The sequence below is a fragment of the Mobula birostris genome, chromosome 7, assembly GCF_030028105.1.
Source record: "Mobula birostris isolate sMobBir1 chromosome 7, sMobBir1.hap1, whole genome shotgun sequence".
Classification (NCBI taxonomy): Eukaryota; Metazoa; Chordata; class Chondrichthyes; order Myliobatiformes; family Myliobatidae; genus Mobula; species Mobula birostris.
Window position 1 is genome coordinate 133,590,433 of NC_092376.1, and position 24,989 is coordinate 133,615,421.

The 24,989-nt window shown below is 41.5% G+C and overlaps 1 protein-coding gene across 3 annotated transcripts in view; it reads left to right on the forward strand.

Annotated features, from left to right (window-relative positions):
• cdhr2 (cadherin related family member 2) overlaps positions 1-24,989 on the forward strand; it is a 138,824-nt gene that overhangs the window by 41,517 nt on the left and 72,318 nt on the right. For all 3 annotated transcript variants that reach the window (XM_072263783.1, XM_072263782.1, XM_072263784.1), the window contains 6 exons: positions 11,999-12,088; positions 16,157-16,273; positions 16,359-16,502; positions 19,258-19,333; positions 20,182-20,300; positions 21,245-21,478. In XM_072263783.1, coding sequence (XP_072119884.1) covers positions 11,999-12,088; positions 16,157-16,273; positions 16,359-16,502; positions 19,258-19,333; positions 20,182-20,300; positions 21,245-21,478 — 780 coding nt within the window. The remainder of the gene's footprint in view (positions 1-11,998; positions 12,089-16,156; positions 16,274-16,358; positions 16,503-19,257; positions 19,334-20,181; positions 20,301-21,244; positions 21,479-24,989) is intronic.

Below are 24,989 nucleotides of genomic sequence, written 5' to 3' on the forward strand. Positions count from 1 at the left end.
TATCAATACTACTCATAATTTTATATACAACATAGAACAGTACAGCACAGAAACTTTAGCCTATAATGTTGTGCTGAACGAATAATCGAATCCCATCTGCACACGTGCTCCATATCCCTCATCTGTTATATATTCATTTGCATATGTATGAATGTCTTAAACGCTTATGTCTTATCGATCTCCATCATCACTCATGGCAGCACATCGCAGGCACCCTCCATTCTCCATGTAAAAATATACCTTGCCTATACATCTCCTTTGCAACTTTTCCCATCTCAGTTGAAATGCATGCCCTCTAGTATTAAACATTTTGACCTGGGGAAAAGATACTGGCTGTCTACTCTGGTCTGTGCATCTCACAAGTTTATAAACTTCTATCAGCCTCCCCTCAGCTTCCAGTGCTCCAGAGAGAACAACCCTGGTTTGTTCAACCTCTCTTCACAGGGAGGCAGCATCCTAGCATCTTCTGTATCTTCTCTGTAACCTCCACACACTTCCTATAATGGGGATACAAGAGTTAAATGCAATAATCTATTTGCAGCCTATCTAGAGTTTTATAAAGATGCAACAGAACTCCTGACTCAGTGTCTCAAGTAGTGAAGGCAAGCATACCATTCACCTTTGTTACCACCCCTTCAACTTGTGTGGCCGTTTTCAGGGAACTATGGATGTATGTTTGTACATCAACACCACTAAGGGTCCTACCAGTAAATGTACTGTTCCTTTTCATTTGATCTGCCAAAAAAGAAAAAAACATTATACTTGCCTTTGTGACGAGAATACACATAGATAAGATGTTAGCTGTCCTGTGTGATCAGAAGTTGGTCTGCCACCTGTCCTCAGGGGAGGGAGAGATAAGGAACAATGAAGCAGCATTTGGAGATGTTAATGAAGGAGCCATCAGTCTGGGTATTGCCAAGATCGGCTCCCCCTTTGAACCCTGAACTGTTTGAAGTGATGGACAGGCGATACCCCAGCAGGGGGATAAAAAGGGACAGGTTCGCTAAGGCAGGACACACACACGACACCCGAGGTAACGAGACCCTGGAAGCGGTGCGCCTGTCACGAGTCGGTGGGAAGTACCGGACAACGCACAGGGTGGAAAGGTACGATCAGCGGGAACCCGGTGTGTGTCCGCCCTTGCTTGGGTGCCGGGTTCACTGCAGAGGATCGACCGCATCTGGAGGAGGGGTCACAGTCGGTGACCTCAGGTGACATCCCCAAGGACCTGCCCGAAAGCTGCTTGTGAGCCATACCGCCGGTCTGTGAGTGGAAGCCGTGTCTGAATGATCAGTCGTTCCCGTTCTCTCTCTCTCTCTCTCTCTCTCTCCCCCCACGTTGTCCATCGCCATGGCAATGATTACTGCGAACTGAACTAAATTGGACTGAACTTTTGTGTCACTTTGAAATTTGGTCATTTACCCCTAGACAACGATAGAGCTTGATTGATGCTGTTATCTTAATTCTGTGCACATGTGTGTTTATCATTGCTGAACCGTTGCATTTATTATCCTTTCGATTACTGTGTTGCTTGTTTCTTTAATAAAACTTTCTTAGTTCTAGTAGTCCAGACTCCAACTGAGTGATCCATTTCTGCTGGTTTGGCAACCCAGTTACGGGGTACATAACACCTTGATATATGTACTTCTATCAGTTTGAGCCTTAGGCTACGTCCACACTAGACCGGATAAATCCGTAACTGAAGCTTTTTCTCTTTGTTTTGACCCTCCATTCACACTGAAACAGTGTTTTCCTCCCCCCAAAATGGATATTTTCTAATACGCCCTCCAGAGTGTGTAAATTTGAAAACACTGGTTATGCAGAGCAGTGTGGATGGGGTAAACGGATATTTTTAAAAACGCTGTCATGACATGCCAGAACAGATGGTGGCGGCGCGGCATTTCGTTGTTTTCTTGAATGCAACCTCCAACACAACCTCTCAGAACAGACGGCAACGAAGCTGAAGCCAGAAGAGTTAGAAATGTACTCACCAAGTACTTTGACCCACAGCCTACTGAATAAATAAGTATACTCACTTTGCCCTGTTTTCTGTCCTTGCTTGTATGAAGGTGGTTTACCTATTTATGCAAGTACTTCTCTGATAATAATGTGTAACAGCCTAATGTAACGTTGTATGGAAATACAAGATAACACTGTTGCAGACATGCAGACCACTTAACAAGGCGCTTTATTAATGCAACAGAGTCAGTCAGTTTTTCAATGATCGTCATCAGCCGGGTCATACTGTCCGTGAACTCCCTGTCGATTGCCTCTGTACACTCCAGTATTTGTTTTTCTTTAGTTTTAAGTCCTCCTGCACGAGAGCCAACAGCAATTGCTTTTACGTTTTTCTAGTCTGTAACTAGACGAACATGCACCGAGTATACTGTTTCCTCTTTGCTTGTTTTCTGTGTGTCCTGCACATGTCCAGTAGGAGGAGATTCGCCCAAATATCCATTCTAATGTGGACGGAGATATTTTAAAAAATGTCTGGTGTGGACGCCTATCGTTTTTACACGAAACCAGTGTTTTCAAAATTATCCGGTCTAGTGTGGACGTAGCCTTAGTCTCCCAGTAAGCTTTGTTCTAGGGCTGAAATCTATATCTCATTGTGCAGAGAGAAAAATAATGGAACCAAGTTTTAACTGGCTGACATTAGCTGTAATAGTGACTGATCCTGCAAACTATAAGTAAAGTCACAGAATTTCTCTTTACAAAATGAGTCAACCTGGAGTTTGAATCTGTTTTGGAACTGGATGAAAGTCAATTTTGTTTGTCCAAGTCACCAATGCTTTCCTCATATCGATAATCATTTTTTTCCACCATTTGGTCTTTATCTCATTCTGTTCTGAAGGTTTCCACTGAACGAGTATCCACCAATCCATTTGGAAGTACATACGAATACTGAGCAATATTTTTCTATAAAGTTTATCCTCTTTGGCACAGACACAGATGGAGGCTTGTAGCCCATTAAATCTGTGCCAGTTAACACAAGGCTGCCAACTCTAATTCCACCTTTAAGTGTCAGGTCCATGATCCTGCAGATCATGGCTTTTCAAGTACATATCCACATGCCTTCTTAAATGTGATGCCTCTTCTATCCTTCCAGTCAGTGATTTCCAGATTCTTACTAACTGCAGAATGATAAAAATCTTTCCTATTTCCTCTCCATTCCTCCTTCCAATTTCTTTAAAACAGCGGCCCCCAACCACCGGGCCGCAAAGCATGTGCTATCGGGCTGTGAGGAAACGATATGAGTCAGCTGCACCTTTCCTCATTCCCTGTCACACACTGTTGAACTTGAACATAGGGTTGTCAACTGTCCCGTATTTGCTGGGATATCCAGTATATTGGGCTAAATTGGTTTGTCCTGTATTTCCCCCGCTAAGGTAGAGCGTTCCTATGAAACCTTTCGTGCCGAAATGGCGTAAAGAGAAGAACTAATTACCATTAATTTATATGGGAAAAATTTTTGAGCGTTCTCAGACCCAAAAAATAACCTAACAAATCATACCAAATAACACATAAAACCGAAAATAAATAACACTAACATACAGTAAAAGCAGGAATGATATGATAAATACACAGCCTATATAAAGTAGAAATAATGTATGTACAGTATAGTCGGGAAGATGAAGGCAAAACCGAGTTGTGGGGGGGGGGAATCGGCGTGTACACGCATGCGCACATCACATGCGCACGTCACGCATGCACACAGGTGACCGCGCAAGGCTTCATTGTCATGCTAGTCTTTCCGGGGGTAAAGTGTTTTGACGGCTATTTTTGTCCCTTATTTGGGAGTGAGAAAGTTGGCAACCATAACTGTAAAAGACATGTTGAGGTGAATTTAACCCTATTTGAACATTCCCCTACCTCTGCCGCCCCCCCCCCCCCACCCTGGTTGGCCGGTCTGCAAGAATATTGTCAATATTAAACCAGTCCACGGTGCAAAAAAGGTTGGGCACCCCTGATTTAAAACAATCTCATCTGATTTTTGATTTCTCTGCTAAGGAAAGCAGATCTTTCCATCATCATTATATATATTCTAATTGTCTCTCCACAGTTTGCCCTTTTCCAAAACAATCAATCAGTATTCCCTCCTAATGGCAATCTTCTTTATGAACCTTCCCTGCATTCTCTTTTCTGTAATGTAAATTCTAAGCAAAACTCTAACTGTAATCTAAACAGCAATGTATCCACATTTAGCATAACCTCCCTGCTCTTATATTCTATGCCTCAACTAATAAAACATTCTATTTGTGTGTGTTTTAATTTTATTTAGAGATACAATGTGGAATAGGCTCTTCCAGCCTAACGAGCTGCAGCCTACCTGTAGAGCCATAGCCTAATCACAGGTCAAGTTACAACGACCAATTAACCTATTAACCAGTACATCTTTGGACTGTGGGAGGAAGCAGAAGCACCTGGAGACAACTCACAAAGTAATTGGGAGAATGTATAAACACCTTCCTGATGGCACTGGAATTGAACTCCAATCTCTGATGCCCCGAGCTGTAATAGCGTCACACGAACCACTAGGCTACCCTGGTGCCTCACCTTATGACCTGTCCCATGGCCTTTAAGATCAGTGGATGTACTGTATACTTTCCTATTTCTGGAAACCAGAGTTCATATTCTTTGTGATGTATAACATCTTTATCAAATTTCCTGTTAAATTTCTCTGCTCTGTAGAGGATAGCTTCTCCAGTCCAATTAGAATCATTGCTGGAGCTAGTCTGGTAACCTTCTCCCCTCTAGCACTTGCATAATCCTTTTGCAGTAGAGTACCCCGAAATGGACATAATGTTGGATGTGGAGGTGAACTGCTATTTTGCTTATGTCTGGAATGACTTCCTAGCTGCTATTTCTGAAAAAAAAACTGAAATCCAAATAACTTACTGTTTGAAAGTCAAAACACATGGTACTGCAGCGTAGTGGGTAGCATGACACTATTTCAGCTTGGGGTATTGAGTTCGGAGTTCAATTGTGGCGGCCACTGTGAGGAGTCTGTCTGTCCTCCCGGTGGAATGTGTGGGCTTCCTCCTACAGTCCAGTGAGGTACCAGTTAGTAGGTCAGTTGGCCATTGTAAATTGTTCTTTGCATCGGCAATGGCTAAATTGGGGGTTGTCGGTGGCACAGCTTAAAGGGGCTATTCTGTGCTGTATCTCTAAATAAATTAATATATACTACAGATGCTGGAACTTAAAATATAGCAAAAAGTGCTGAAGCACAGGTTTCGCAGCAACTTTCTATATCTGTACTTCGTTGTCCTTTCACCAAAGGTTTGTATACAAACACATTTCCTTCTTACGCACTCTTTAAAATTGAAACATTTGTCGTAGATTGTTTTTCCACATTCTTTTGACCAAAAAGATCACCGGACTTTTTTTTTGTGTGATGAAATGTATGTGCTGTGTCTGCTCTTTCCAGTAGTGTGTTCATGGCTTATTACAGTTAAATCCTAAATCTTATTATACCTTCCTCATTTATTACGGCCCTAAATCATATTCAAATTTCAAAATTGGGCCTATACCTCAAAATTCAAGACATTAACGCTAGTAGAATTTCTGATACTGAACATTGAGCAAATATCAGTGGAGAGAACCAGTCCCAAAAGCAGTCATTTGTGAACCTGTTTGCCAAACCAGTTTTATATCCCTTAATTAATTTGTATCTATGCTTCAGGTGCACATTTGAAACTATTGGCTTCAGTGACAGTGACAGTGTGGGTTTTAATAAGTGGGCTTTGTTCTTTTGGAAATCCATACACACAGCTATAATGGCATTGCCTTCATTTACCTTCTTCATTACCTAATCAAATGACTCATCATGTTTCTCAAAGAGAAGATTTTCTTTTAATACACCCTTACTGTTTTTTTTATCATTCCATGCTAATTAAGAAGGTGTTACTTGTTTCTAAGAGCTTTCTCACTGCCAGTGTTAAACCATAGTAGAAATAGGTAATGTTGGAAATTTACACAGGTCAGGTCTTACCTACAGAATGAGAAACGGAGTTAACATTTCAAGTTAAAGACCCTTTGTTTGATCTGGGGAAGAGACAAAGGAAGCTGGTAAAACAGCGGTAAGAATGGGAAGTGGGTTGTCCCTGATAGGCTAAAACTGAGGTCGCCATGGAGATAAGATGTAAACAAGGTTATACGGTCAATGAATGAATGAGAACAGTTAGAAAGAGAGAGAGAAAGCAAAAAAAAATGTAGGGGTTATGAAGTGCATATTAAACAAAGTGGTCTTTTATTACAAAGTTTATTCTTTCAATTTTGATTAGGTATATGACATATATAATTCTCAATCCCTTTACCTTGGTAGGTTTAGAATAATAATAGTGATATTTCTGCATAGGTTACATAGGTTTTATTTCCTAATCAATATTAGTTAACCATACATGCTTAGAAATTGGTTTGCATTAACACAGTGTTCTGTGTCATGCATACACGGAATTGTATACTTCTAAAAAGATTTTAGTGACAGTTTGTAACTTTCATGCCTACAATTACTATTAAGCAATGCACACAAAATGCTGGAGGAATTCAGCAGGACAGGCAGAATATGGAAAACAGTAAACAGTCGATGTTTCGGGCCTGGTCCTGATGAGGGGTCTCACCCTGAAAAGTTGACTGTTTACTCTTTTCCATAGATGCTGCCTGGCCTGCTGAGTTCCTCCAGCATTTTGTGTGTATTGCTTGGATTTCCAGTGCCTGCAGATTTTCTCATATTTGTGCCACAATTACTGCTGGTAATTTTGCTAATCCAGATTTGTTTGATTAGATTTAAATGTCTAATTTATCATGAAGGGATTGAAAAAAAATACCTAGATCCAAGTCTCGGTCTAAGTATTAGTCCAAACCTCCAAATTAGAATCAGAATCAGGTTTAATATCACTGGCAAATGTTGTGAAATTTGTTGTGTTGTGCTAGCAACACGTTGCAATACATAGAAATAAAACTATAAATTACAATAAGTATACATTCAAATAAATTAAATAAGTAGAGCAAAAAGTGAGGGAAAATACTGAGTTACCTTTGAACTCTGAATAATATCATTACTTTTTTAACTTATGTAAGGTAATATAAAAGTTATTATGACTGTGACAGGCTAAATTCTTGAAATTGTTACTTGAATTAAAAGAACATAGAACATAGAAAACCTACAGCACAATACAGGCCCTTCGGCCCACAATGCTGTACCGAACATGTACTTACTTTAGAAATTACCTGGGATTAACCATAGCCCTCTATCTTTCTAAGCTCCATGTACCTATCCAGGAGTCTCTTAAAAGACCCTATCATATCCACCTCCACCACTGTCGTTGGCAGCCCATTCCACACACTCACCATTCTCTGCGTAAAAAAAAACTTACCCCTGACATCTCCTCTGTACCTACTTCCAAGCACCTTAAAACTGTGCCCTCTCGTGTTAACCATTTCACCCCTGGGAAAAAGCCTCTGACTATCCACACGATCAAAGCCTCTCATCGCCTTATACACCTCTATCAGGACACCTCTCATCCTCTGTCGCTCCAAGGAGAAAAGGCCAAATTCACTCAACCTATTCTCATTAGGCATGCTCCCCAATCCAGGCAACATCCTTGTAAATCTCCTCTGCACTCTTTCTATGGTTTCCACATCCTTCTTGTAGTGAGGCGACCAGAACTGAGCACAGTACTCCAAGTGGGGTCTGACCAGGGTCCTATACAGCTGCAACATTACCTCTCGGATCTTGAACTCAATCCCACAATTGATGAAGGCCAATGCACCATGTGCCTTCTTAACCACAGAGTCAACCTGCGCAGCAGCTTTGAGTGTCCTATGGACTCGGACCCCAAGATCCCTCTGATCCTCCACACCTCCAAGAGTCTTACCATTAATACTATATTCTGTCATCATATTTGACCTACCAAAATGAACCACCTCACACTTATCTGGGTTGAACTCCACCTGCCACTTCTCAGCCCAGTTTTGCATCCTATCAATGTCCAGCTGTAACATCTGACAGCTTTCCACACTATCCACAACACCCTCAACCTTTGTGTCATCAGCAAATTTACTAACCCATTCCTCCACTTCCTCATCCAGGTCATTTATAAAAATCACGAAGAGTAGGAGTCCCAGAAGAGATCCCTGAGGCACACCACTGGTCACCGACCTCCATGCAGAATATGACCTGTCTACAACCACTCTTTGCCTTCTGTGGGCAAGCCAATTCTGGATCCACAAAGCAAGGTCCCCTTGGATCACATACCTCCTTATTTTCTCAATAAGCCTGGCATAGGGTACCTTATCAAATGCCTTGCTAAAATCCATATACAGTACATCTACTGCTCTACCTTCATCAATATGTTTAGTCACATCTTTAAAAAATTCACTCAGGCTCGTAAGGCATGACCTGCCCTTGACAAAGCCATGCTAACTATTGCTAATCATATTATGCCTCTCCAAATGTTCATAAATCCTGCCTCTCAGGATCTCCTCCATCAACTTACCAAACACTGAGGTAAGACTCAATTGTTTGTAATTTCCAGGGCTATCTCTACTTCCTTTCAATAAGGGAACAACATCTGCAACCTTCCAGTCCTCCAGGACCTCTCCTTCCCCATTGATGATGCAAAGATCATTGCCAGAGGCTCAGCAATCTCCTCCCTCGCGTCCCACAGTAGCATGGGGTACATACCGTCCAGTCCCTGTGACCTATCCAACTTGATGTTTTCCAAAAGCTCCAGCACATCCTCTTTCATTAATGTCTATATGCTCAAGCTTTTCAGTCCGCTGTTAGTCATCCCTACAATTGCCAAGGTCCTTTTCCATAGTGAATACTGAAGCAAAGTAATCATTAGGTACCTCTGCTATCTTCTCCAGTTCCACACACACTTTTCCCCTGTCACACTTGATTGGTCCTATTCTCTCAGGTCCTATCCTCTTGCTCTTCACATATTTGTAGAAGGCCTTGGGGTTTTCTTTAATCCTGCTTGCCAAGGCCTTCTCATGGCCCCTTCTGGCTCTCTTAATTTCATTCTTAATCTCCCTCCTGCTAGCCTTATAATTTTCTAGATCTCTATCATTACCTAGTTTCTTGAACCTTTCGTAAGCTCTTCTTTTCTTTGTGACTAGATTTACAGCAGCCTTTGTACATCATGGTTCCTGTACCCTACCATCCTTTCCCTATCTCATTGAAGCGTACCTATGCAGAACGCCACGCAAATCTCCCCTGAACATTTGCCACATTTCTGTTATGCATTTCCCAGAGAACATCTGCTCCCAATTTATGTTTTCAAGTTCCTCCCTGATAGCTTCATATTTTGCCTTACTCCAATTAAATGCTTTCCTAACTTGTCTGTTCCTAGCCCTCTCCAATGCTGAGAGATCTGACACCTGACCTGGTTCATTTCCCAATACCGGATCAAGTACAGCCTCTCCTCTTGTAGGCTTATCTACATATTGTGTCAGGAAGCCTTCCTGAACACACCTGACAAACTCCACCCGATCTAAACCCCTTGCTCTAGGGAGATGCCAATCAATATTTGGGAAACTAAAATCTCCCACCACGACGGCCCTGTTATTATTGCACGGGTTCCAGAATCTGTCTCCCTATCTGCCCCTCAATTTCCCTGTTACTATTGGGTGGTCTATAAGAAAACACCCAGTGGAGGTATTGACCCCTTGCTGTTCCTAACTTCCACCCACAGAGACTCCGTAGACAATCACTCCATGACTTCCGCCTTTTCTGCAGCCGTGTCACTATCTCTGATCTGCAATGTCACACCCCCACCTCTTTTGCCTTCCTCCCTGTCCTTTCTGAAACATCTAAAGCCTGGCACTCTAAGTAGCCATTCCTGCCGCTGAGCCATCCAAGTCTCTGAAATGGCCACAACATCATAGCTCCAAGTACTGATCCACGCTCTAAGCTCATCCGCTTTGTTCATAATACTACTTGCATTAAGATAGACACATCTCAAACCATCGGTCTGAGCGTATCCATTCTCTATCACCTGCCCATCCCTAACTGCTTTGTTCATAATACTCCTCGCATTAAAATAGACACATCTCAAACCATTGGTCTGAGCGTATCCCTTCTCTATCACCTGCCTATCCACCCTCTCACACTGTCTCCAAGCATTCTCAATTTGTGAGCCAACCACCCCATCCTCCATCTCTTCAGTTCCCATCCCCCGAAATTCCAGTTTAAACTCTCCCCAATAGCCTTAGCAAACCTCCCTGCCAGGATATTGGTCGGATTCAAATGCAACCCATCCCTTTTGTACAAGTCACGCCTGCCCCAAGAATTGTCCCAATGATCCAGAAATCTGAATCCCTGCCTCCGGCTCCAAACCCTCAGCCATGCACTTATCCTCTACCTCACTCTATTCCTATACTCACTGTCACGAGATTACTACTTTTGTGGTCCTGCTTCTCAGCTTCTTTCCTACCTTCCTGTAGTCTGTTTTCAGGAACTTTTCCTTTTCCTACCTATGTCATTGGTACCAATATGTACCATGACCTCTGGCTGTTCACCTTTCCACTTCAGGATATTGTGGACTTGATCAGAAACTACCCGGATCCTGGCATCTGGGAGGCAAACTACCGTCCGTATTTCTTTTCTGTATCCACAGAATTGCCTGTCTGACCCCCTAACTATGGAGTCTCCTTTCTGCCATTCTCTTCCTTTCCTTACCCTTCTGAGTACAGGGCCAGACTCTGTGCCAGAGGTGTGGCCACTGTTGCTTCCCCTAGGTAGGTCATTCCCGTTCCCCCCCCCCCCCACCAACAGTACTCAAACAGGAGTACTTATTGTTAAGGGGAACAGCCACGGGTGTGCTCTCTAGTATCTGACTCTTGCCCTTCCCTCTCTGACTGCTGCCCACTTATCTGTCTCCCTAGGCCCAGTGTGACTCCTTGTCTATAGCTCCTCTCTATCACCTGACTTTCCCTGACCTGAGGAAGGACATTGAGGAAAAGTCCATCTCCCACCCCCATCCTCACCACATTCTACAGAGGTTGTATTGAGAGCATGCTGAGCAGCTGCATCACTGCCTGGTTCAGAAATTGCACCATCTCGGATCGTAAGACCCTGCAGCGGATAGTGAGGTCAGCTGGGAAGATCATCGGGGTCTCTCTTCCCGCCATCACAGACATTTACACCACACGCTGCATCCGCAAAGCAAGCAGCATTACGAAGGACCCCATGCACCCCTCCTATAAACTCTTCTCCCTCTTGCTATCTGGAAAAAGGCACCGAAGCATTCGGGCTCTCACGACCAGACTATGTAACGGTTTCTTCCCCCAAGCCATCAGACTCCTCAATACCCAGAGCCTGGCTTGACACCAGCCTACTGCCCTCTACTGTACCTATTGTCTTGTTTATTATTTATTATTATTTATTGTAGTGCCTGCAATGTTTTGTGCACTTTATGCAGTCCTGGATAGGTCTGTAGTCTAGTGTAGTTTTTGTGTTTTTTCTTACGTAGTTCAGTGTGGTTTTGTGTTGTTTCATGTAGCACTATGGTCCTGAAAAAAGTTGTCGCACTTTTACTATCTTCTGTACCAGCAGTTATGGTTGAAATGACAATAAAAAGTGACTTGACTTGACTTGAGCTGCAACTCCAGTTCCCTCACACAGTCCCTAAGGTGCTGCAGCTTGATGCACCTGGCGCAGATGTGGCTGTCTGGAAGTCTGGGAGTCTCCCGGACATCTCACATCCTTCACACACAGTACAGAACACCAGCCTCACAGACATGTTTCATACTCTTCACTAGTAACCTACTGCGCCTCGACCCGTTATCGCCGAAGCCCTCCTACTCTGGCTCCCTCTACTCTAATGCCTGCCCTATAAAGCTGTCTTCTTTTCAAATTCTTCCTGCCGTTCTAACTCACTGACGTACATGCGCTGGCACAGTCATGCCTCGATCAAACCGCTGAAGAAAAAATGCACGCCGTTTAAATTCTTCCTGTCATATAATTATGGAATATACTTACTTTTTACAGAATGAAACTGAAGGTGCAATATTATTTAATGTAAAGGCAGTGGATAATGATCTTGGACCTGCTGGAACAGTACAGTACAAGGTTGTAGAAGTAAGTACAGTGTTATTGGAAAACCAAGAAATGGCAGTGATTTTTAAAAATTTCTATTATTTGTTACTTCTGGCTTCTTGTGATTACAGTTCCTGATGAACATACTTTTGAAAAACAGCTTTGAGAGAACTGCTGCTTGAGATGACCCAATTTTATCTTTAGAACAATTGCTCCATTGGCAATCAAAATAAATGGGAGCCTTTATTTTGAAAAGGAGGATGGAGCAGCTGACAGGCAAACCAGGCCATCCCATTGCTCGAAACACTTATCTTCAATTTATTGTATTCATTTTAGGGGCCCATCCTGCCTATAATTTCATAACTCTGAAAATGGTAGAAAATCTCCTGGAAAATTTAAATAATATTTCAACACAAACTTTAATCACTTGGTACAACTGACAAGGTGCTGGAGGAACTCAGCCGGTCAAGCAGAATCTATGGGAGGAAAGGGATTGTCAACATATTGGATTGAAATCCTGCATCAAGAAATTCCTTTCGTCCCACAGATGCTGCTTTAACCTGCTGGGTTCCTCCCGCAGATCGTTTGGTGCTCTAGACTCCAGCATCTGTGGTCTTTTGTGTCTTTTTCCAAATGAAATACTGTATAAAAAATCCATCATGTTGCAAAATATTTTGGAGTAAGTTATATTGTGAGTAACAAACCCCAAGAAACATAAACTTCAGTAAAAACTTTCGAAGAGTGCTACGTGCTGCCCCCTCACAATGCACTGCTCTCCAGTCTCTTCTCACTTATCCCAACCTTACCATCAAACAAAGGGGGTGCTGTTGTAGTGTAGTGGATTGACTTCTACCCCAAACGGCAACTCTCAGACACCTCCTCTTACCTACCCCTTGAGAAGGACCCCACTCCGGACCATCAGAAAACTCCCTCTGACGCCATCATTGACCTTAACTACTCAGGAGATCTCCCATCCACTGCCACCACACTCATGGTTCCCTTACTCCACACTGCTTGTTTCTGCCTCCTACCCAAGATCCACAAACCTGACTGCCCCGGTAAGCCCATTGCCTCTGTCTGCTCCTGCCCACTGAACTAATGTCTTCTCATATACCTCGACTCCATTCTATCCCTCTTGGTTCAACCCCTTTCCACCTATATCCGTAGCACTTCTCATGCTCTCGATCTCCTCTTGCAACTCCCTGGTCCTGACTACCTCATTTTCACCATAGATGTCCAGTCCCTATTCACTTCTATCTCCCACCAAGAAGCCCTTAAAGATCTCTGCTTCTTCCCCAATAAAAGAACCAACCAGTTCCCCTCCACTACCGTACTGCTCCGTCTGGCAGAACTGGTCCTCACCCTCAGCAATTTTACCTTTGGCTTCTCCCAATTTCTCCAGACTCAAGTAGTATCCACGAACACCCGTGTGGGCCACAGCTATGGCGGCCTTCTCATTAAGCAACCTAGAACAGTCCATATTCCAACCTTCCCAGTGATGCCCCCAACTCTTCCTCCATTGATGTCAATAGGCTCACCCCTGTTGATATCAATGGATCTGGGGTTGAGAGGGCGAACAGCTTTAAGTTCCTCAGCACACACATCACCGAGGATTTCACCTGGTCTGTACATACTGGCTGTGTGGTGAAAAAAAGCACAACAGCACCTCTTTCACCTTAGACAGTTGAAGAAGCTTGGCATGAGTCCCCAATTTCTAAAAACTTTCTGCAGGGCACAATTGAGAGCATCCTGACTGGCTGCATCACTGCCTGGTATGGGAACTGTACTTCTCTCAATCACAGGACTCTGCAGAGAGTGGTGCGGACAGCCCAGTGTATCTGTAGATGTGAACTTCCCACTATTCAGGACATTTACAAAGACAGGTGTGTAAAAAGGGCCTGAAGGTTCATTGGGGACCCGAGTCACCCCAACCTCAAACTGTTCCAGCTGCTAACATCCGGGAAACGGTACCACAGAATAAAAGCCAGGACCAACAGGCTCTGGGACAGCTTCTTCCTCCAGGCCATCAGACTGGTTAACTCAAGCTGATACAATTGTAATTCTATGCCATACTGACTCTCCTATTGTACATACTTTTTATTACAGGTTACTTTAAATTGCACATTGCACATACTGACGGAGACATAACGTAAAGATTTTTACTCATGTCTGTGAAGGAAGTAAGAGATAAAGTCAATTCAATTACATTAACTATTACGTTGGTGCTACTTCATGCACCCATGCTGAGCTTGTCAACTTTATCAGTTTTTTTCTCCAACTTCCACCCTGCTCTTTGTCCATTTCTGACACCTCCCTCCCTTTCTTGATCTCTCTGCCTCCATCTCTGGAGACAGACTGTCAACTGACATCTTTTCCCATGGTTACCTTGATATACCCCTTTTTACCTGTCTCCTGTAAAAATGCTGTTCCCTTTTTTTCAGTTCCTTTGTCTCTGCTGTATCTGTTCTCAGGATGTGTCTTTCCTTTCCAGAACATCAAAGATGTCTTCCTTCTTCAAAGAACTGGATTTCCCTTCCTCCATCATTGATGCTGGCCTCATCTGAATCTCCTCCATTTCCAAAACATCTGTGATCACACCATCTTCCTACTGCCTTAACAATGATGGAGTTCCTCCTCTCCTTATCTACCACCTCTGAGCCTCTACATCCAACACTTCATTCTCTGCAGCTTCCACTGTCTCCAAAGAGACCCTACCACAAAACATATATTTACTTCCCTTCCCTTCCTGCTTTTCACAGGGATCACTCTCTCCATGACTCCCTTGCCCATTCATACCCTCCCCACTCATCTCCATCCCGGCACTTAACCCTCCAAGCAGCCAAAGTGCCACACTGGCCCATTCACCTCTTTTCAGGGACTGACAGTTTTTCCAGATGAGGCAACATTTCACCTGCGAATCTGCTGGGTCATCTGTGTGTCTGGTGCCCCTTATGTAGCATTCTCTATGTTGGTAAGTCTGTCATAAATTGGGGGACCACTTCGTAGAGCACCTCCACTCCATCCACCAAAAGCACAATTTTCTGGTGCCTAAACATTTGAATTCCAATTCCCATTCCTGTTCCAACATGTTGGTCAATTGTCATGATGAGGACACCCTCAGGGTGGAGGAGCAACATCTTGTATTCTGTCTGGGTAGCCTCCAACCTGATGACATGGAGATTGAATTCTCCTTCTGGTGAAAAATAATTGTTCATCCCCTTCGCTCTTTTTTCTATTCTCCACTCTGGCCTCCTGCCTCTTTTCACCTGCTTATCACCTCCTCCTTCCTTTTCTCCTATGGTCCACTCTCCTCTCCTATCACATTGCTTCTGCTCCAGCCCTTTACCTTTCCTACCCACCTGGCTTCACCAATCACCTCCTAGCTACCCTCCTTCCCCTCCCCCCACCTTTCTATTCTGGCATCTTCTCCTTCCTTTCAAATCCTGAGGGAGAGTCTCGGCCCAAAATGTCAACTCTTTATTCATTTCCAAAGACGCTGCCTGGCCTGCTGAGTTCCTCCAGCATTTTCTGTGTGTTGCTTTGGCTTTCCAACATCTGCAGAATTTCTTGTGATTCAGAATGCTACATATCAATATTTGTAACACAATATTATTGATGTATGGAAACCAACTCACTTAATTCTGAAATTACTAAGTTTTCTATTTGACAGTTGTATAGGAAATCCTGCCTTTGTTGTTTTCCATCAAGAAGTATACTGTATATGCCTAAAGCTTTTGCACAGCACTGTATATTTACTTTTCTATCAATTTCAACACCAGTACCAAAACTATTTCAGAGAAGGAACACAACGTGTGTGCCTAACTGAAGATATACCATGCTCAACTGTTCCTGCAATTGTCCTTATGAAGGATCTTGGCCCGAAGTGTCAACTGACATTTCCCTCCACTGATGCTACCTGACCTGCTGAGTTCCTCCAGCACCTTGTGCGTGTTGCTCCAGATTTCTAGTATCTGCAGAATCTCTCGCGTTAACTGCTCCTGTATTATGTGAATTGTACCACTCATTGTATGAATCATATACCAGTGAGTCATAAATTATCTAATAGCTTCTAAATAGCTGGATAACTCCTTTTTTCTTATCCCGTTACAGGCTCTGCCAAATGACCCTTATCTTTTTGGAATTCAGCAGAATGGAAGTGTTTTTTTGAATGGTACACTGAATTACAACCAGAAAAGCATGCATTATCAATTAAAGATCAACGCTTCAGTAAGGTTCCAATTATTTTGATTAAATTGCTGTATTTATTTTTTATTGGTTTAAGTTCTGAATAAATATAGTGTTTGTTTTCTAGGATCTTGGTGGAGAATATCTTGGAAATTTTATTATTCGAACATCTTCTGCATTTGCAGTTATTAATATTAAAGATGTCCCTGACATAAACCCAGAATTTCAGAGAACCCCTTATCAAACCACAGTCTCTGAGAATTCAACAGTGGTATGTATGCATTGCTAGTATATATTGCCCAGAAAGTTTAAAGCTATTGTATGAAGGTGGAAGAAGGGTGATGTAAATAAATAATCTGTTGAAGTAATGACTCCAATACTTCTAAGGAGATGGGGAAAGAGTGGAAACTGGAGTCTGAATGACTGGGAGTGGGGTTCTTGTGGTTTTCTTGTGCCTGTTTAATCTTCATCATCATTATGTTCCATATCATGATGTAGGTGATCATGGTCTATGGCAGTCATTATTCCTGGGAAATTTTTCTGCAGAAGTGCTTTACCATTGCCTTCTTCCGGGCAGTGTCTTTACAGGATGGATGACCCCTGCCATTATCTTTCAAATCTTTTTATTATTATTATATTATTGAAAAATAACATGAGTACATCGAAGTAAACAAAACTTGCAATGTCTCAAGGAAAAGAAAACATTATTTTAAGGATTGAAAAATTTTGGTGATAACAAAAAAAACCCTTCTAAGCAGAAAAAGTGGGAAAAAAACCCCATTAGGTGTGCAACCTGGAGCCATGCATCATACAGAAAGCTTCTAAAGATAAACATCAAACTGCTAGCAAGAAAAAAACCAAAAATTTATAATTAGATCATGGAGGAAATCTATCAATTAACTCAAATGATAATAACAAGCAAACGAACCCCATCTTTTCTCAAAATCAAATAAAGGTTCAAAGGTTCAACTTCTAATTTTCTCCGAACTAAGACATAGCATCACTTGAGAGAACCATTGTGACAAAGTGGGAGCTGATGTATCCTTCCACTTCAACAAAATGGCCCTCCTAGCTATCAATGTAACAAAAGCAATAAGTTGTTGGTCAGACACAGAGATACCAGTGATATTTTGAGGAATTATTCCAAAAAGCACAGTTAATTTGTTAGGTTGTAAATTAATTTTAAGTGCTTTTGAAATTGTCAAAAAAATGGACTTTCAGAACTGTTCCAGTATAGAACAAGACCAAAACATTTAAACCTATACCCTGTGATTAAGCATTCTTTACAAATTTGGCTCCAGTTCCGCAATTTTTTTAATCTTAAGAAATTTAAACTTTGTAGTTTAATTTATCGAAATTACTTTTTTAAGCCTTCTTTGAGTGATCCAATTTTTTTACTTTGGAAAAATAAAGGTATTAATTCTTTTTTGGATTTATTTAAAGAAGATAGATTGACCCCTGCCATTATCAATACTCTTCAGAGATTGTCTGCCTGGAGTCAGTGGTCGCATACCCAGGACTTGTGATATTAACCAACTGCTCATATGACCATCCACCACCTGCTTCCATGGCTTCATGCGACTCTGATTGGGGGGTGGGCATGCTAAGCAGGTGCTACAGCTTGCCCATGGGTGACCTGCAGGCTAGCAGAGGGAAGGAGCGCCTTACACCTCCTTTGGTAGGGACTTATCTCCACCACACAACCCAAAATTTAATCTTAGCAGTATTAGTAGTTTTTTTTCTTTCTTTAAATTGATGTTCAGAAGAAATAAGTAGTCTAGTGAAAGCCCTGCACTAACATGCAACTAGTAACCACAGAGGAAGCATTGCAGATGGATTATAGATGGGCCTGTAGGAAAAGATCATTCATTGAAGGAAGGCCTAAAGGGAGTGAGATCATGGATGGCCAGGGTGAGATAGTCAACAGAAAATAGAGCATGAAAGATTATACCCTTAAAGTCAGAAGAAATGGTGAATGGCAATTTGGATGAGAGATTGTGGACCAGAGATTAGGGGAAAACTTGTGGAACGAAAGTTGAGGAAGTATGAATTATATCCACATTGGGCTATTATAGAATGAGTGGTCATGTTGAAGCAGACTTCCTTGACTTATTCAAAATAAAATGACATCCACCATTCTTCTCTAATCCATCCACATTTGGGCATTAACAATCTCTCTGTGATCAGTGAATGGTTTATGGAATGGATTTCCCTAGGGGGAAGATGGAAGTGATATGTAATTACTTATTCATTCTCAAATTTCAATAGACTTTTATAATCACATAGTATCTTGTGATATGAATGAGTAGATTAGAAACTTAAATTGTGATTTTGGACCAATGGATTCACCTTTAACTGGGGCAATGTTTGGGATTGGATAGAGAGAACAAATCTGTGTAGATAATTCTGTTTGTCTTGAACATTTCACAATTTTGACTCCACTAACTGGTAAAGTTGGCTTCATGTTGGACAGGAAATATTTTTACGTAGGCCACAATAGATGTGGACCTTGCAAATCAGTTTTTTTTAGAAGTTTTTATAGTGTACCATATACGTAAGGGAGGGAACGTCGACTCAGACCATGAGAGGCCTGCGTCGGGCATTTTCATGCCTTACAAGGCGCAGATTGGAAGTCTGTGTGGGGCGCCACTCCTCGCACAGACTAGAGCAATGTGTGATTAAGTGCCTTGCTCAAGGGCACAAACATGCTGCCACAGCTGAGGCTCGAACTAGCGACCTTGAGATAACTAGACGAACGCCTTAACCACTTGGCCACGTGCCCAACACAAAACACATATACATAAAGTTTCTGTATACTTCAATGTGCTTGTTATACTGTATGATTTAAAAAGGAAACATGGAATAAAATATAAACAACTTCAAGAACACGAATAATTTGAAATCTAACAGAAAGACCGAGATAGTCAGTTATTTAATATTTCATAACGTTCACAATTAATTATGTAAATCATGCTGCTATTGGAACTAACTGCAGAAGAAGGTTTTGAGTTACATTTATTTTGCAGGGATCTTCAGTATTTCGTGTTTTCGCCACAGATGGTGATCGAGGAATTAATGATGAAATTACATATGCTATTCAAAGTAGGTAGACATAGTGTTTTCATTCTCTACTTTTACTCTTTCTTATGAATCTGAGTGTTGATCTCATTTGAAATTTTGCTATATATTTCCCACGCTATCAGGCAATTAAGTGTGTACATGATAAAATCAAAACATTATTCTTAATATGCCGAAAAGAGATCATCCACTTTCAATAACTTATATGCTTTTTTATTTCACTGTTGCTTAATTTTTTACATTGCTCCTGCACTTTCAGATGAGTGCAACAATAAAAAAAACAGAAAATCAAAAAATACACACCATCTGTGCAGAGGATAAATCTAAGTTGATGACATTTTATCAGAAATAACTCGTTCTAATATAAACTAGAAAAACTGGTCATGTTAAATTCTGAGAGCTTTAATTTGCTTACTTTGAAGATAAGCTGTTGTTTCTGCAGCTTGAGTTGGACATCATAGAAATTAAATTGAAGGAGATCTGAAAGTTCTCGGTCACACGTTACCCAATCTGCTTTTTATTTCTCCATTGTAGAGGAGATTATTTTGTGAACACTAATTGCTGTACACTAAATTGCAAAAGTGCAAATGATTTCACCTATTTGGGTGTTGAAATTGTTGGAAAGTGAAAGATAAAATGGTAGGTGTGCCTCTTAGGGCAAGCTAAGAAGAGAGTGTGTTTTGCTGAAGATGAAAGTGTGTACTCCGAACTCCTGAAAACATTGCAATATTATCAGTAGCTTGTTGTGAACCTGTTTGAAATTAGTATGACAAACTATTGAACGAAAATGACCAGCTAGGGATGGATCAAAAATTGCTCTGTTTTTCCATGAAAAAAATGCAGCTTTTGTCAGCCTTTCACGTTTTATGCAGGTTCAAAGCCTCCAGGATTATTTGAAATTGATCCTGTGAATGGAGAAATACGTGTCAAGGGGTTACTGGACAGAGAAGATCTTCTTGAATTTAACACAGTTGTTGAACTGCAAGTTATGGTAAGTGGAAACACAGAGGAACATATTCTGTAAAAATATAATGTAAGGTAGAATGTATATTTAAAATTGTATAATGTATTGGATGAAATAATATTAATCTGCACATTGATGCAGTATTCAGAGAATGCGTTTCATGAAGTACTTTTTATCAGAATTTTGAACTTTATGCTATATCCTGGGTAAAATAAACGGAGTAACTCAAAACCCATTGACATACTTTGGTTTAATGTGTCCTCCTCCCCTTGAATTCATCAGATAGGAAGTGATGAGGCCAGAAACAACTCATGATTCCAGATACCATTAACAAGATTAAATTCTCTTACAGTGGATAAACTACATAATGTACATTTTATCCTGTTTGTTTTAAAATATATTAATAAAGACCATTTTTGCACCTTTGTTGTTTGCAATGTTTCATAGGCAAAGATGGTTCTGCAATTTTTACAGTAGAAATGAGTTGTAAATGATGGGCTTAGTGCCTTTGAGGTAGTCCAATAAGAAAATGATTTGTAGCAGATACAGGGACCATTTCTTCAGTAGCTCCTGTAGCTGCTGAACAAAATTTATGTTATTCTATTGATCATCATTGCTGTGGTCTCAGAAGGAATAGGAGTGCTCCCTTGACTCCAGGGCACTTGGGATTTTATTCCTAAACAGAAAGAACAGCAAGCATCAGCACAGAAGAAGAAATTCTGAAGTAAAACTTAATTAAATGCAACCAAAAAACTGAAATAATGGTAGTTGACTTAAACTGATAATGAAGATAGGAATCTGAACTCAACATTTCTATGATCAGTCCTGAGCTACAATGTGTAATTGTCAAATATGGGCAGATAGGAAAAATAACTAATTGTAAATGTATAAAAATATATAAGATTTTTCTCCAAAATGTTAGCTGCTAAATGATAAATCCAAGTCTCAGTTTTTTTCTTACTTCCCTCTAGGCCAAAGAAAAGAACCCTGATGTCCATGGAAAAGATGCCTCTGCAAATACAACTGTATCCATCACAGTGACTGATATCAATGACAACACACCTGCCTTTTATAATTGTACTCTTAATGCTTGCAATTTTAATGAAGGTTCAAAAATAAACTCATTTACCACTTCAGTTCTTGAACACGATCCATCAGGGACCCCAGTGAAAGATTTAACTATAGTGGCTCGTGATCCCGATGAGGTATGCCTTTCCAATGTCGCTTTAATCCATGCATTTCTATATTTTATACACTTTTAAACTGAAGGCAATACCTCAAGATCATATTAAAATGTCTATAAGGGAAAAGGATTTGCATGTACGTCTAACCAAATCGATCTTATCTCAAAAGCAATTTAAAAATGAATCGATGGTCTTCTTTAAATTAGTGATGGAATTTGTTATTTACTTTCTTGGAGCATTATGAAACTCTGAATGACTTCTCACCTTTGTCTCCCCTTCACCTGTCACTAATCACCTCTGCAAGCTTTACTTACGGGATACCTTCACATTGGCAAGCTGCATCAATTGCTCATGGCATCCTAATCCATTGGCATAGGCTGTAATGCCTTTTCGGATATTTCCTAATTTTTGTACTGCATATTATTGCAATTAAAATTAATCTATTTTACTTTTGCCTTTGTGAATAAGCTGGAGGATGGCAATTTTCTAATGTATACTGCAGTAAAACTGAGAACGATATACAGGTCATTGACATGTATTAGTAATTTGCTGTGGTGTGCTGATCTGGGCACAACGTTGCAACAAAAAGAAACAACAACAATATTCAACAATTATAATGAATAAAGATATATATAAAAAAGGTTAATAAACTTAGAGGTTAAAGGACAGATATGGAATAAAACATGTATAAATAGATAAATACCAGCATGTATTTACAATATATAAAAAGTGTTTTAAATCGTTTACAGTGCAGTGATGGAGTAATGGATAAAGGGTGGGGGGGGGGGTGAACTAGAATCCTTGATCAGATTAGCTATCTGGGGGGGAAAACTTTTAAGATGGTGTGAAATTCTTATTTTACTAGCCCTATTGCGCTTTCCTGAAGGGAGTTTTTGGAAAAGGCAGTTGGCAGGGTGGGTAGTGTCTGCAATGATTTTTCCTGCCTGTTTCTTTGTCTTGGACACAGACAAGTCCTGCACTGATTGTGGACTGTACCCAATGACCTTTTCCGCTGAGCTGATATTTCAGTGTAGTTTCCATATACCATGAGAGGATGCTGCACCAGATCAGATAGTAATGACTCATGTGAGGATGCTCCCCATGATGACATTGTAGAATTGCACCTGTATGTCTGGGGAAGGTGCAATTTTACCAACTGCCACAAGAAGTGTACTTTCTGCTGAGCCATTTTGTTAACGAAGGAGATATGGTTCTCCCACATGAAGTCCTGTGAAATTATCATACCCAGGAACCTGAATGTTGAAAAGGTGATAACTTTTGAGTTGCTGATGATGAGAGGATGGAGTAGAGACCCATTTCTTATTAACTCAATATACATCTCCACAGTTCTGAGGGCATTAAACTCCAAGTGGTTGTGGTTGTACCAGGACTGTTCTCTGCACCACAGTTCCCTAGGAGACATTGGATTGCATAGTTGGAGAGAGAGTTCAAAAGAAGCGAACGGGACACCACTGTTCCCACAAAGATGTTCGATTGTGCATAATTAGGCATTTGGCAAGTCAAGTGGCCAAAGTGGCCAGTGTTGGAGTGTGGAATTCAGGATTTTTTTCCATTTAATTTTTCTTTCTTTTTATTGTGCAGATAGAGCTGTGGGGATGCCAGGCAAGATAGTGGAATGCTTGTGGGATGTGGAAAGGCAGGGAGACCTCCAGCGTCCCTGATGACTATTCCTACAAGAAGTGCTTCCAGCTACAGCTTCTTTCAGACTATGTTAAGGAATTGGAGCTGGAAATGGATGAAATCCGGATCATTCAGGTGGCCAAGGGATTGATCAATGAGACATTTAGGGAAGTAGTTACAAACAAGGTGCAGGATAGAGGTAATAGGGTGACCGTCAGGAGGGAGAAAGAGGATAGGCAGCCAGTGCTAAGTATCCCTGTGGCCATCCCCCTTAACAACAGGAATGCTGCTTTGGATACTGTTGGGGAAGAGGGAAGACAATAGACAATAGACAATAGGTGCAGGAGTAGGCCATTCGGCCCTTCAAACCAGCACCACCATCCACTGTGATCATGGCTGATCATCCACTATCAGTATCCAGTTCCTGCCTTATCCCCATAACCTTTGATTCCGATATCTTTAAGAGCTCTATCCATCTCTTTTTTTGAAAGCATCTAGAAACTTGGCCTCCACAGCATTCTGGGGCAGAGCATTCCATATATCCACCACTCTCTGGGTGAAAAAGTTTTTCCTCAACTCTGTTCTAAATGGCCTACCCCTAATTCTTAAACTGTGGCCTCTGGTTCTGGACCATCAGCGGGAACTTGCTTCCTGCCTGCAGCGTGCCCAATCCTTTAATAATCTTATATGTTTCAATAAGATCCCCTCTCAGCCTTCTAAATTCCAGAGTATACAAGCCCAGTTGCTCCAATCTTTCGACATATGACAGTCCCGCCATCCCGGGAATTAACCTTATGAACCCACGCTGCACTCCCTCAATAGCAAGAATGTCCTTCCTCAAATTTGGAGACCAAAACTGCACACAGTACTCCAGGTGTGATCACACCAGGGCCCTGTACAGCTGCAGAAGGACCTCTTTGCTCTTATACTCAATTCCCCTTGATATGAAGGCCAGCATGCCATTAGCTTTCTTCACTGCCTGCTGTACTTGCATGCTTGCTTTCAGTGACTGATGTACAAGAACACCTAGATCTCATTGTACTTCCCCTTTTCCTAACTTGACTCTATTTAGATAATAATCTGCCTTCCTGTTCTTACCACCAAAGTGGATAACCTCACATTTATCCACATTAAACTGCATCTGCCATGCATCTGCCCACTCACCTAGCCTGTTCAAGTCACCCTGCATTCTCATAACATCCTCCTCACATTTCACACTGCCACCCAGCTTTGTGTCATCGACAAATTTGCTAATGTTACTTTTAATTCCCTCACCTAAATCATTAATATATATTGTAAACAGCTGCGGTCCCAGCACTGAACCCTGCGGTACCCCACTGGTCACCGCCTGCCATTCCGAAAGGGACCCATTAATCGCTACTCTTTGTTTTCTGTCAGCCAGCCAATTTTCAATCCATGTCAATACTCTGCCCCCAATACCATGTGCCTTAATTTTGCCCAGTAATCTCCTATGTGGGACTTTATCAAAGGCTTTCTGAAAGTCCAGGTACACTACATCCACTGGCTCTCCCTTGCCCATTTTCATAGTTACATTCTCAAAAAATTCCAGAAGATTAGTCAAGCACAATTTCCCCTTCGTAAATACATGCTGACTTGGACCAATCCTGTTACTACTATCCAGATGTGTCGTAATTTCGTCTTTTATAATTGACTCCAGCATCTTTCCCACCACCGACGTCAGGCTAACCGGTCTATAATTCCCTGTTTTCTCTCTTCCTCCCTTCTTAAAGAGAGGGACAACATTAGCCACCCTCCAATCCACAGGAACTGATCCTGAATCTATAGAACATTGGAAAATGATTACCAATGTGTCCACGATTTCTAAAGCCACCTCCTTAAGTACCCTGGGATGCAGACCATCAGGTCCCGG